At 38.6% G+C, this 12,902-nt stretch overlaps 2 protein-coding genes across 3 annotated transcripts in view; one reads left to right on the forward strand and one right to left on the reverse strand.

Moving 5' to 3' along the window:
- LOC108102667 overlaps nt 1–11,946 on the reverse strand; it is a 28,452-nt gene extending 16,506 nt beyond the window's left edge. For both annotated transcript variants that reach the window (XM_017207808.2, XM_017207807.2), the window contains exons 1-2: nt 11,686–11,946; nt 1,015–1,321 (exon numbers count right to left, since the gene is read on the reverse strand). In XM_017207808.2, the coding sequence (XP_017063297.2) occupies nt 1,015–1,101 (87 nt within the window). In that variant the 5' untranslated portion in view covers nt 1,102–1,321; nt 11,686–11,946. The remainder of the gene's footprint in view (nt 1–1,014; nt 1,322–11,685) is intronic.
- On the forward strand, nt 5,566–6,182 carry LOC108102668 (transcription initiation factor TFIID subunit 12). The gene is made up of 2 exons (XM_017207809.2): nt 5,566–5,754; nt 5,816–6,182. The coding sequence occupies exons 1-2, from the start codon at nt 5,566–5,568 to the stop codon at nt 6,035–6,037; spliced, it is 411 nt and encodes a 136-aa protein (XP_017063298.2). The 3' UTR covers nt 6,038–6,182.
- Nucleotides 11,947–12,902: the final 956 nt, after the last annotated feature.

Here is a 12,902-nt window from a genome sequence, read left to right on the forward strand (position 1 = left end):
CAAGAGAGCCACGTTTGCTTCCCTCCTCTACTCTCTTTCTCTACTACAACTTTCACTTAATGCAATCCTTTCAATAATTTCCATCAGCTGTTAATGCAGTGGGTGGGTCTGTTTTATAACTATTTTCTTTTGACATACAAGCCATAAACTAGTTTTCCACTCAATCTTATTACTATTATTATACTGCAACGGATGCTGGACCCAAATGCACTGTGAGAAATCGCAGAAAAACTTTTTTTAAATTGAAGGTCATCCCAATTAGTTGATTTCCCGCGATGTAGCACACTTTTCGGCGCCAGCTTAAAGCTCGCTTTGTAGCTTTTAGGATCTCTTTTGCAATTTTCCAGCGAATTAAGCTGTGCACTTGGATTCGAGATTCATTAGTGCTTGTCTTTATTTGCCATAAGGCGACTCGGCACTTTTTCGGAAAGGTCACTCGGCCAGAAACCAAACTCTTAGAAATTGCAACTGCAAAAGAATTCCTTTGGAAAAAAAATGCAATTTGGCAATCGTTTGAGGTTTGCCAGTTTGAGAACAAGCTAAATTGGTTTCACTTCTTGCTCGAGTTTATCTTTTCAAATGCAATCAACCGTTTTAGCTGTGACTACGGAAACCAAAGTTATGGATGGCATCGAAAAGTCTAAACAACTTGACTCTTTGATGTTAAGTAGATTTAAAGAAAGATATTTTCCCTGAAGTCAAAAATGTTTGTTTATTAAGAGATTTAAATATAATTTTTGTTTAAAAGTTTAAAATATTATAGTTTTTGGCAGAATAGCTTAAAAAACTCTTCCTCCTTTTGGCCATAAACCAAATGGAATATAATTTTGAATTTATTTATTTGGACAGATTGCAAAAAGGAAATAGGTTGCTTATGTTGAACTATTAATTCTCAAAAACGGAGCTAGTATTTTATTATCAGATATTCTACAAATTCAAATAAAACCAAAAAGGATATACGAATTTTAATTATTATTATATTTATTTTTTATATTTTTAAGCCCCTTAACTTACCGTATTCAGGTTGGTGATCTTGTCTAGTTCCACGGCCGTACTGCCGCGATGGTGGTGCAGGTGGTGCAGATGGTGTGTTGTCAACATGTTGCTCGTTGGTGTTGCTCTTGCTGTTGTTGCTGCTGCGGTGGCGGATGTTGTTGCTACATTCAATCGAACATATCCTGCGGGTCACAGAATGTCTGCTATTTGTCCACGGAATCGCGGCAAGCCATCAAGGCAGCCGCTCAGCTCGCAAATTGGCAATTGCAAATGGATGCACTTAGCTTCGCTTATTTCCAATCACATCACCTGGATTGCTGACCATCTGCGGAAGCGGGAGAAAAACAACAAAGAGTGAGATTGATATTGAGTGGGATTCAGATCCAATTGCATACGACTATATGCAAAATCGTTTGACACCGGAACGCGTTGACACACCTTTCCGGGATGGCTGAAGGATAGGAAGGTGGTAGTGCCGATTTCCGGCACGTCACTTCACCACAATCGATTCAGTTGGGGATTTTAGTTTGCATTTTGCTTTATTTTTTGTTCGTTTGTCATGCCATCGATTTTCAGTTTCTGCCCCTCAGTGAAAAAAAAGAAACAATCGAAGCCAAAGCGACAGTTGGCAACCAAGCGCTTTTGGCATTTTTCGGCGTTAACACTTCATTTGGCTTTGAGTGGCGGAATTGGTTACTACGTGGCCACAAACTTGTATCCACTTAGCCTCTGCCCTGCGCTTCCTTCGATTCGCACAAATAAACAAGCAGTCTACAAAGGTCGAGGAAAATGAAATTAAATTCAACTCTTGGTGCAGCAGCAATATGCAGGAAAACAGAGACTAGATCAACAATGTGGGTTGCTTCAAAAGTTTTGGAAGAGGAATCAATGATCTGACTTTTTACATATATTAACCCCGTTTTTAAAAGTATCTTTATTTGTTGTTAAGTTTGCTTTTAATTTCGTTAAGGGAAGTATTAAGACTTGTACTTTATGAGTTCTCTAGCAACCGCCGCTGCCCCATCTGACCTTTGCTAGACCATCTTCTTCGTAAACTATGAAATTACATTAAAAGGAAAACAACTGAACATAACAGAGCCCAGCTGCATCAGTTGAAAAGTCTGAAAGTCAGCGCAGAAAAGCAATGCAAACAAATAATGTAGGCTAAGACCCAAGGTAAATTGTTTGCGATGGCTGGGAGATGAGATGGGTTCCAGAGATGAGGTGAGGTAAAGATGTCTGCCTGCAGTCCGTGTTTGATTTGTGCCAGTCAAGTCGCTCAATTTACCAACACAAACAGCTTTCAAAAAGCCCTGGGCAAGAGTTTTGAATAAATTTCCGTGAATATTATTTCAGTGAGCATGAAAAGAGTCGAGCAATTCAATAATTAAATAAATTTCTATTAATTCAAATTCATTTTTCATGGTTCAGTTCTTAAGAATGATTTTATTTCTTGGGAAATAAAAGGAGAAAGCTATTCATTGAATATCAAGGAAAGGTGACCAAATATCTGTATAATAACATCTATTTATATAAAAACCGAAATCAATCTGACGATATCAATTTCATAAATTTATTTATTTTTCACTCATTCCAAACAATAGTTAATGCTTTGACAATTTAACTTTTCCGGCAAGGATAATTTTAGAACGGAAACAAAATTAATTTCCTGTTGGAAAATTAAATTTCTGGCACAAAACCGAGGCTTTAGCTGCCGTGTGAGTTAACTCCAAAATGTGATGCCACATTTATGCCTGGCCCACCGTAAATGCAACTGATAAGAGGTGTGTTTATGTCAGCTGGCTTAGAGTCACACTTTTCCCGGAAGTATCCGCATTGTTTGACACTGGAATCGCACGTGGAAGGACGAGCTGCGTGCTCGGCATGGAAATGCGACTCATTAAGTCACGGCGCGTTGGAAAATATGCCGCGAAAGGATTAAGCGACGATGCCGGCGACAAAATGGCGCGCCGCCTATTAAAGGATTTCATCTCATCGTCCTCGTTTTCGTTTTCCTTCGCATTTTCCTCCATTTCCATTTTCATTCCTGTTGCTGCCGTGCGTTTCGCCAGCTAAGTGTAATTAAAAACTTAAATGAAGAAGGAATTTAAATGTGTTGCTTTTTGCATTTATGAAACATTAACGCGAATCTGATGCAGATGATGTTCTGTTTAATTGTCTGTGTGTGTGTCTGTGTGTCTGCGAGAATTTAAATCAATTAGTGCCACTGTGGCGTATACGCAATATCTGACTGCGCGAGTTCTACCCCAAAAAAGAAAACATAACGATGACTAAGAACGCGAGGCGGTTTCATTTGTATGGGGGAAATCCGTAACAACAGAATGCCATAATCATGTGAAATAAAACCATTCCGAATGCGAGTGCATGTTCTCGCTGGCTGGGAATTAGCCTCAGTCTCAGTCTCGACACTCTGCCAGACATGGCAGAAACTCATTAGCTTTATTACACACAGACACCATTCTACGGATGAAAGTGTGGAGGCGGAACAGGCTGAAGCCACCACATTTGTATTAACTATTCATGCCCGCACACAGTCATACTTCCATTCACCCACAACTTCCCACTCTGTGCCGCTAAAGACATTTGAATAATTTTGACAAATGTGTGATTAATTCAAGCATTTTGGCAACTAAGGCTGTCATTTTTTATGTGAATGCGACAGCAAATTAGCACTTCATAAACACGAAAAGGCTCAGTAACATATCATTCTTGTTAAGTATATAAAAGAAAAAGTTTTTAAGCCAAAAATAACTTTTCAACCCGCATATTTAATTAAAAATTCTTAAAAACCTACAAAAAGTTTATATTTATAAACTCACTCTATGAGTTTTAAGCAAAAATAGTTTTTGTACCTGATCATATCTCAAGTTTTATAAACTTGCAAACTATTTTAATAACATTTTATGACAGCATATGAATTATTTTCAATAGATAAAATCGGAATATATTTCTTATGTATTTTATTATAGTCAAATAAAATTCTTATAGGACTTAGCCACTTGTATGCCCAACGACAGTTAACCTTTCTGAACGAGCCAAGTTCTATTCAAGTCCTTCACAATGACTGCTTGATTGGGGCTTGGGCGATTAAAGACCCTGACAAAGTGAAATTTATGGCACTCGGGACACTTAAAGCTAAACGGCAGGCGCTTTTTTCCTTCTCTCTGTCACACTGTTCATAAGGCCACCCAAGTAAAATATGAAACAGAAATCAGACGGAGGCAGCTACAATGAGCGGACAGGAGCAGAAAAGTGCACACAGCAAATAAAAGCGACGATATAAAAGACTCGCATGCCGGAAACGGCAAACGACAGTCGGCTGGGTGGAGGGGAAAGCGGTGCAAAGTGGAAAGGGGGGTGCTGAGCGCCTAATGCCAATGCCAAACACCGGATGCGGATGTGTGACACATGGCCAAGGGGCAACCTAACCATCACCACCACCAACTGGCAACGTCGACTGGCAACATACGCACAATGTCATTGTCGCTAGCTTTAAGTAGGCGACTTTATTAAGCCGAGGACACCGAGAGGCACCTCCAAAGTGGCCAGAGCGCAGCAAAAACAAATGCCACTTTAGAATGACAAAATTAGGTACTATGGAACAAGAAACTATGACAGTAATACAGACGATAACTACAAACTTTGGTAGAGACAAACTTATTTACCATGCGCCTAACTTGAATCAAAAATCAAACTAAATATCATTTTTATAAAAAAATAGAAAAAATTTCTTGAATTTCTTAAAGCTTTTCTGTTTAATTTAATATTTAAAATACATTTTATTTTCTTTTCAAAGTAAATCTCCTCTTTAAATCAGTTTACCGCACAGAGTAAAGCTCCAGCTTAACATGCAACTCCCATGGTGGCCTTAAATTTTACGCGCTCCGCTTGAGTGAAATTCCCACTGTGCATTGGCCGTGTGCGAAAAGAACAAACGGCATAATAGGCCGGCAGGACACCTGGGCCTACGTGTGGGCTGTTGTTTTGACTGGCCTTGCCCCAAACCACCTGGCATAAAATTAAGCCACGACGACGACGAGTACGCCGTGTTGTCGCCTGGCCGCTTCTTAGTCTTGGGCAAAGGTCGTTTATGGCATGGCCACAATTTGTTGCTTTTTGATATTTATTTAGACGCGGCTCATGTGAAATGAAAAGTGGAACATAAATCAAAAGCACAAGACGTTGAAAAACCCTGAAGGAAAAGCCGCAGCGAAAAAGGGAAAACTTCAGGTGCAGAGAGAAGGACTTAAACTGGTTATTTATGGCAGGGCCAAGGGCGAGGAGTTGAGTCTAGTTCCCTCAGCTGGGTTTCCACGATGCCAACTCCTTTAACAGATCCCTCCGAGAGTCTCCGTTTTTATAGTTAAATAAGTTAAGTTATACCCTAGTTTGCCTCAAGAACTTAAAAATATAACGCCAACAGTATTTTACGCGGAAAGGTAGGCAAACTTACCCCCTTTCCTACTATAATTTCCAACTAGTTCTAGCCATTATTTTACTTAGTGCCCCTATCTTTATCAAAGAAGAGCCAAGAAATAAATTTTTAAAATGGATAGGAAAAATAAGGGCCCTTGGTCCAGTCGAAATAACGACGACAGCGATTCATCGTCGGGGAATGACATGATCTTTGGAGCCAGATCCTCGAGTACATCCACTGACACAAGCAGTGAAAGTTCCGTGGAGAAGGAGCAGCCTACCGAAATGGAGTACCTGTGTATTCCAGGCGGCAGCTATGATGTAAGTACAGACTTTTTCTAATTAAAACTTCTTGATCTAGCCTGATATTCCTACAAAACAGATAATCAGCAACAGCAGTATACAGCAGCTTGTGCAGAAAATCGATGGAAGTTCCTCATTGGACGATCAAGGCTGCGATATGATTGCCAAAATAGCCGATGCCTTCGTTAATGACGTCGCCGTTCGCATGGTCAAGTTGGCCAAGCACCGTAAGGATAAAGTGGGCCTGCTGGATCTTAAAGTTCGTCCTCAAGCGCGAATACAACATGGAGTTTCCCAATGAATGAGAAATGTAAAATCTTGAAATAAAACAAAATTACCTTACCATTACATACTCTTACAAACAAAAACTGAATCTAAGTCCCTTCAAAGCACCTATATTCAGCAATCAATAAAGAAAAGGTTTCTATACCTGATGGAAAATTGTATACCACCGGATCATGATTAAGCAATTAATAAATTCAATAGCCGCTGTCGAGGGCCAAACACTCATTCAATAGACCCTACAAAACGGTCATCATGGTCTCGGCCACACTTGGTGGTCGAGCCCTTGACTCTCGGCTTTCAGCTTTCAGCCGGGAATTACTCAATATAAAGTTAAAGTGCCATAAAAATGCCAGGGCACATAATGCCACACACTCACACGGTTGCTGGAAAACACTCACATGCTCCCATTTACATACATGAACAAGCACTGGGTTCCTTTTCAGGTCCTTTTGCCTTAAAAAAAAAAAAGAGGAAAAAGCTAAGGCGGAAATTTCGAAACCGTTTTATTTTTCATATTTTTCGCCTTCTGCCTGAAGAACAAAGAATATTCTTTCGCTGGCCATGACCATGGGCATATTGTGGCAAACGGAAAAAAAGACATAATTCTGAAGCTTTTCTATCTGACTCTTAAACAAAGTTGTATTTATGTATTCAGAAGATGATCTGAATTTATTTAAATAATAACCAAGGGACTTTGTACTATATCTGTGGCATAACCCGGTATCTGCAATCCTTTATTTTTTTATTATCAGTTCGAGCAGCTGAACTGAATAAATTTTTAGCAATCAACAAATGAAAAGCAATGGCGGCAAAAGCATTTATTTTGTATTTTAGCTTCCAATTTGATTCGCAATAGAAATGAAAACTAAACATTTATTCAAATCCAATTACTTTTCTACAAAATGGTGTTTATAGGCTATAGTAAGCTATCATTTAATAAATAACAAATTGAATTTATAAAATGGAAGAAGGAAAAACGTTATGTGTGATAAAACTGCTATACATCATTTCAAAACGAAAATTGATTGGTAAGTGATTAAAACTATAATTAAAAACAGCTCACTGATAGCAGAGAATCACCTGCTGTTAATCATTTTTAAATGAATTAATTAATATGAAATAAATGTGCTAATGAATTAATACTACTGCCTAATGGATTAAGAAATTAATTAAAAATAAATATGCCTGTGGGAAATTTAAAATAAATGAGAGCTAAATAAGAACTTATCTAGTTTTCGTTTTTGTAACAACATTTCTAGACTATAAATTGATTTTGAGTTCTACTAATGTTTCTATTTCGATTACAGCCAAAAATAGAAAATCTTTCATTACACTTGAAGCCGCCCTCGAGGCAGCCGCAAACGTTCGCAATCATAATCCAGAAACGACACATTGGGGCGCATTTAAACTGATTTCATATTGGATCAGTGAGTGTTTTCGTTGGGCTGTGTGGTCGGAATATACATGTGTGTGTGCCACCAATACAACCACAAGTTGGCAGGAAATTCGTATGCCGTATGTCTTGGCACGCACGCAGGAAAATTCAAGCCATCGAGGATTTTGGGGTAGGCGAAATTATAATGAATTTGTCGTGCATACTATAGTACATTCCCCGATGCGTGACTCTCTATCGCTCTCTCACTCGCTCGCTTGTTCCAAAAACAGACACCATGTGCCACGCCCACTCCATTTGAGACCGATTTAGCTTAGTTCCGAGGAGATAAGCAGCTAAGTGACTTTGGCCCGACATCATGGCCTGGCCATGGGCTGTGTTGACGGTTTTCGAAATCGTGTGTGCACGAAATAAATACGAGTTCTAGATGGCGTTACGGATGATGTTGTTGCTAGATAAATTGAATTAAACTGAAATCAGTAGCCGCTGGCGGTAATAAATTAATGAAAATATAGCTCGGCGACAGAATAAAATATGAGGGAGCCAAATTGAGTTACCAGCATAAATCAAAGGCGGTATTTGTGAGCACATTACCATCAGGGAGGGGCTTGTCGCCTGACCAAACTTTTAAATTAATTTGGATTACACTTCTCCTTCTAATGGCTTAATAAATGCAGCGGCAGAGTTTGCAGCTTAAAAGTTTAGAGCACAAAATTCTTTTTTAATTAAATTCAAGTGTTCTACGACCTTTTCTGCATGTCAAACGCGACCAAAAGGAAACTTCCGCCTTTGAGCGAGTCATTTTCAAAGAAATTCACAAGTTATTCATGGCAACTTTGGGGGTATAAAACTTGAGTTGAGTGATATGTTACCAAAGAGTTGTCGCTGGGCCAGGCCAAAAAAAAAAAAAAAAAAAATAATATTCCTCTCTGGTTTCCGGCCAAGGTCAATGGGTTGCTGCAATCCAAATCCAAAGCTTTAACCGAGACGAGTTTTTGGCTTAGGACCAGGAAAAAAGAAAGAGGAGCAATCAATGCCAGTTGATTACCATTTGTGGAGTTGCCCAACTCACTTGCCGATGAATCAAGTTAATGAACTAAGTGAATTGGAAAAGTTCTCAACTTTTCCAGTTCGGCTTTAGGATACGAGAGTATTTGACGTTATCCTTGATGGTTTGACTTTTGAGAAAGAAAACACTTATTCTGAGCTCAAAAATGAATTTCGGTAAAGCACAAGTAACTTTAATGTGTATTTAATTTGGTTATTTACTTTTATCATAAAATGCTGGAGTTAATTTCAGAAACTTTGCAGAAAGTTTTAATTGTAATTTAATTGAATATTTAAAGGGATTTAATTTGATGTGCTACTAGACTGGTAATTTAATTGCTTAAAAAGTTTAGGAAAGCATTTAAATCTCTGATTTTTTACCAATTTCCTTGAATCCCTCTGGTGTCATTTACGACTTAAGTATCCGCTTTTGATATCCATCATAAAAAAGGCTCTTAAGCTAACATGTTTCGGCACTCTTCATAAGTTTGTCACGTTCAATTTCCGCTGCGACACCTTCGATAGCTTCGATGAGGAGTATTTAGTTTAATGCATGGCCATAAATTTAATGCATAACCAAATTACACTTTAAATCAAAATCCAGCTCAATGATGGTGGCCAGCCAATCCGAAGCAATTCCAAAATGGAGCTCAAATCTGTTTTTATGACCTCGATGGCTAAGTAAACTTAAGGCCAAGCTAAGGGCGAAACATCATCCCTCTCGGTCGTAAAGGAATCTTTTGCCAATTTATTTATGCGAATGCAGAACATGAAAACCAGGACAAACATGAATAAAAATATGATAAGTACATATTTAATGTAAGGCGGCCAAATGTGATTTGAAAATTTATTAAATCTAATTGCAGTGCGCAATGTGCAATTGTGGCAAATTGTCATCTGCCACAGAAATTGAAGAGTTTGCGTAGCAAATCAGGGACATTTCCAAAGCGAATGCGGCTCCTTGGCAGTAACCCCATTACCACTAAGTGCCATTGCAGGCGGGCCAAGAAAAATTACTTGGTTGAGGAGGGCTGGCAGTGTGCGGAAGCAGACCAGGTGCGCACTGTGGAGTGTTTAACTTAAATTCCAGAGGCTTCTTTCGATTTATTTCGATTTATGGTTGCAATCAATCTTGCGAAGCCATCGAGCAAGCTTATGAAAACAAACATTGCTGATTTACAATACAGCAAATACAGGAGAGAAAATCAAAACATCCTCAATTTAAGGCTTTAAATTAAAACGCATTGCTGCTGCTTGGTGTTTTTAGAATGAATTGAAAATATTTGCAAATTTGTGTTTAAATTAAAATCAAATTAAATCAATTTTCAAATGATATCAAACTGTATTAATTATTTATTTATTTTTCTTTCAAAAGAAATCAGATTTTTGTCAAATTTATGTTGGGAACTAAATTCCTAGAACAAATTTAATCTTTGAAAACTAAAATGATGTGAGACTGTAGGCATAACTTCATAGTTTTCGATTTTTAAGATAGAACTTTGCAATATTTTTAGTTAATCCTTTACCTACATCGCCCATTGTTCTTAGCGGCTTGTGTTTGCATTTGCATTTCATTAAAACACAGGCAGGTAAACAAGTTGCCGCCCATGGCACTCACTCACTGAGCTCGGTTAAACCTCAACCTGAACCTCAACCTCTGAACAGCGTACTCGCGACTACGGCGGATGATGATGGCTCTGCGAGGATGTTGATGACGAGGACGATGACGATGACGATGACGAGGGCTACGGATAGTGTGGAACTACTGTTGTTTCAGCTTTCAGCTGTTGGCATTGAGGGCCAAATGACAGTAGGGCCTGGCCCCATAGCCTCAAAGAGCAAACGGAGGGCGTGGCAAAGTGCACTGCAATTGCAAACGAGTGGATTTCAAGGCGGCCACTGATTGCACCCGGTACGTGACACGCCCATGGGCATTACAATAAGTATACGCCCGGTGTGTTTCAATTAGTTTGCGTTACGGCCAAATAAACACGTTAAAAGTGCGTGTAAACAAACAGGGAGGGGACGAAAATGCCAGGAGATAATGACGCCATGTCCGTGGGCAAACAATAAAAGCGTCGGCCAAATTAGGCGGCCATATCAGACGGACCTGACCACATTATTCGGCCGGCCAACAAACAAACCAACTGTCACTTGTCACTGCCGACCTCCTGGTTTTTATATTTTTATTTTCTTCCCCTGGGAGGTGAAGGGAAATCGGGCATCTGGTCAGATAATTTTCTTTCTTTGTTTTCCGGCAAATGTTTTCATTTTTTATCCGCTATTTTTCCGCCTATTTTATCACGTTTTGCGCCTTTTTATGTGTATTTTGTATCCCTTGTTTATTTTTTACGCACGTTCCTTGGGTTTTTGGCGAACTCAGACAGGTAGCAATATGCAAATCAAACAGAGGGGAAATGGCGTTGACAAACGTCGCAAAAAAAATATGAGAAAAGGAAGGCAGACTGAAGGGAATAGCAAATCCATCGGCATGGAATCCACGTGCATCCCAAGTGCCCCGGGGAAATTCGAGCAGCACAAGAACGAACTTCCCTAATGCAATCCGCCCTGAATTCCGGCTTATGACAGCTCGAATGTCGAACTACGTGTCGACTCGTTTCGCTCCTGGTGAAATTTAAATACGTCATCGTCCTGATCCGATTTAAATTTATTTCATTTGCATTTATTTGGCTGTTTCTTGCCTTTCTTCGAATTGATTCAAGGCTCTGCCTAATATTTGTATTCCATTTCGTATTGTTGTTTCATTTTATCTAAATGATTGGGTTAAGTGAAATAAGAGGGTTATATTTTTTGAAATTCAAATATGAGTTTGGATTTTGGTGTCAGTGGAATATTGGGTTATTAAATGAAACCTTCTCAGAGAGCAGTGCTTTAAAAGCATATTTACATCACGGATTGTTTATTCATACTTTAAGCCTTTTTATAACTAAAAAATCTTCACTTTATGTTCAACACGTTAGAAAATAGATAACAACACGAAGCGAAAGAAACTGAATATTATATTAATCAAATACTACCTTTAAACCCCTTCAAACCACCTAAATTAGAAGTCACTTTCACTAAGCCAACATATATTTATAAATTTTTCACCTAATTTCTTAGACCTTTGATTAAAAATAAATATATATATTTATAAAAGTTTGTTGATATCCTGTAAAGAGTAATTTTTTTCAAATAATTTGTTAAGCGCTAATTAAGCTTACATTGATTTTCCTTCCAAATTGAATTATGGCTTTTCACATACTGATCTGGCAATACTGATTGCCCAGTTCAATTATTGACACATTATCTGCCACTCAGCTCACGCACTATAGCCGCAACACAGACCACTGACCATTATTGACTTGAAATACTCAATGCAGGCAGTGGCAAAGACCGCATCGCGTATACGCCATGTGGCACAGAACGAAAAACGAACACAACTCGCAACTTGACATGCGCACGTCTTTTTAGCCGTGTGCTCTCGCCTCGACGTCTGTTGTAGAACTAAATGTCAGAATATTTTTCAGAGGCTGTGACTGTTAGCTGTTGGCGAAAGGAAAATACGCTCGACGGCAACAGCTGCTCTGTTAACTTTTTTGAGCGCTCTTCTGGCCATTCATTCATAACTGTTTTGAGTGGAATTTTGCGTTTGGCCTGATGTTTATTTCTCCTTTGAAGGGATACAGAGAAAACAAAAAGAGAGAAATGTTTGTTTTTAATGGATTATATTTAAATGAATTAACAACCTTATTAAGATGTTATTTTAGAACTTAGAACTTACTTATTAAAAGAATATTAATTGTTTTATTTAAGGGCATATTTAATGCAAAAATAATATTAGCTTATACTTAAAGAAGTTCATAAATTTCCAAACAATCATAATGCTTAACTTTTGTCTAGACTTTTATAAAATGTGGTTAATATTTTGCCAACGCTTTGACTACAAAAGTTTTTGGCTAATCAAGACAAGCACTTATATTGGCCACCATTCAAATAAGTTATGATCATAAAAGCCTTGGTTTAGGAATTGGAAAGCCGAAATATGCTATGCAAAACTGGAGATGGTAATGTAATTGATATTGTTATGTATTTTCTTTTTTTCGCTATGCCAGATTGTTTTGGCTAGCAGGACGGAAAATCAATTTGGCTAAGCCGAATGCGACGCTGGGGAGCAACTGAGTTAGCGTCATTCCCGCCACGTGCCTCGCAAATGTTAATGAGCCTGCGTGCCATAGCCTTTATTTTTATTATGCCCCACTACTGCCATTTCTATGAATACATGGCCTTACGCACTTACATATATATATATACGATTATATATGCAAAAAAGGGAAATGTTGACCTTTCCCTCGCTGTCAATGCTGCTGGCCAGAAAAGCATAACAAACAAATGCGCGTGAAATGTCAAAATCACTGTCTGCCAGGAGGCCAAAAGGAGA

Source organism: Drosophila eugracilis, unplaced genomic scaffold (assembly GCF_018153835.1).
Source record: "Drosophila eugracilis isolate 14026-0451.02 unplaced genomic scaffold, ASM1815383v1 contig_1038, whole genome shotgun sequence".
Lineage (NCBI taxonomy): Eukaryota > Metazoa > Arthropoda > Insecta > Diptera > Drosophilidae > Drosophila > Drosophila eugracilis.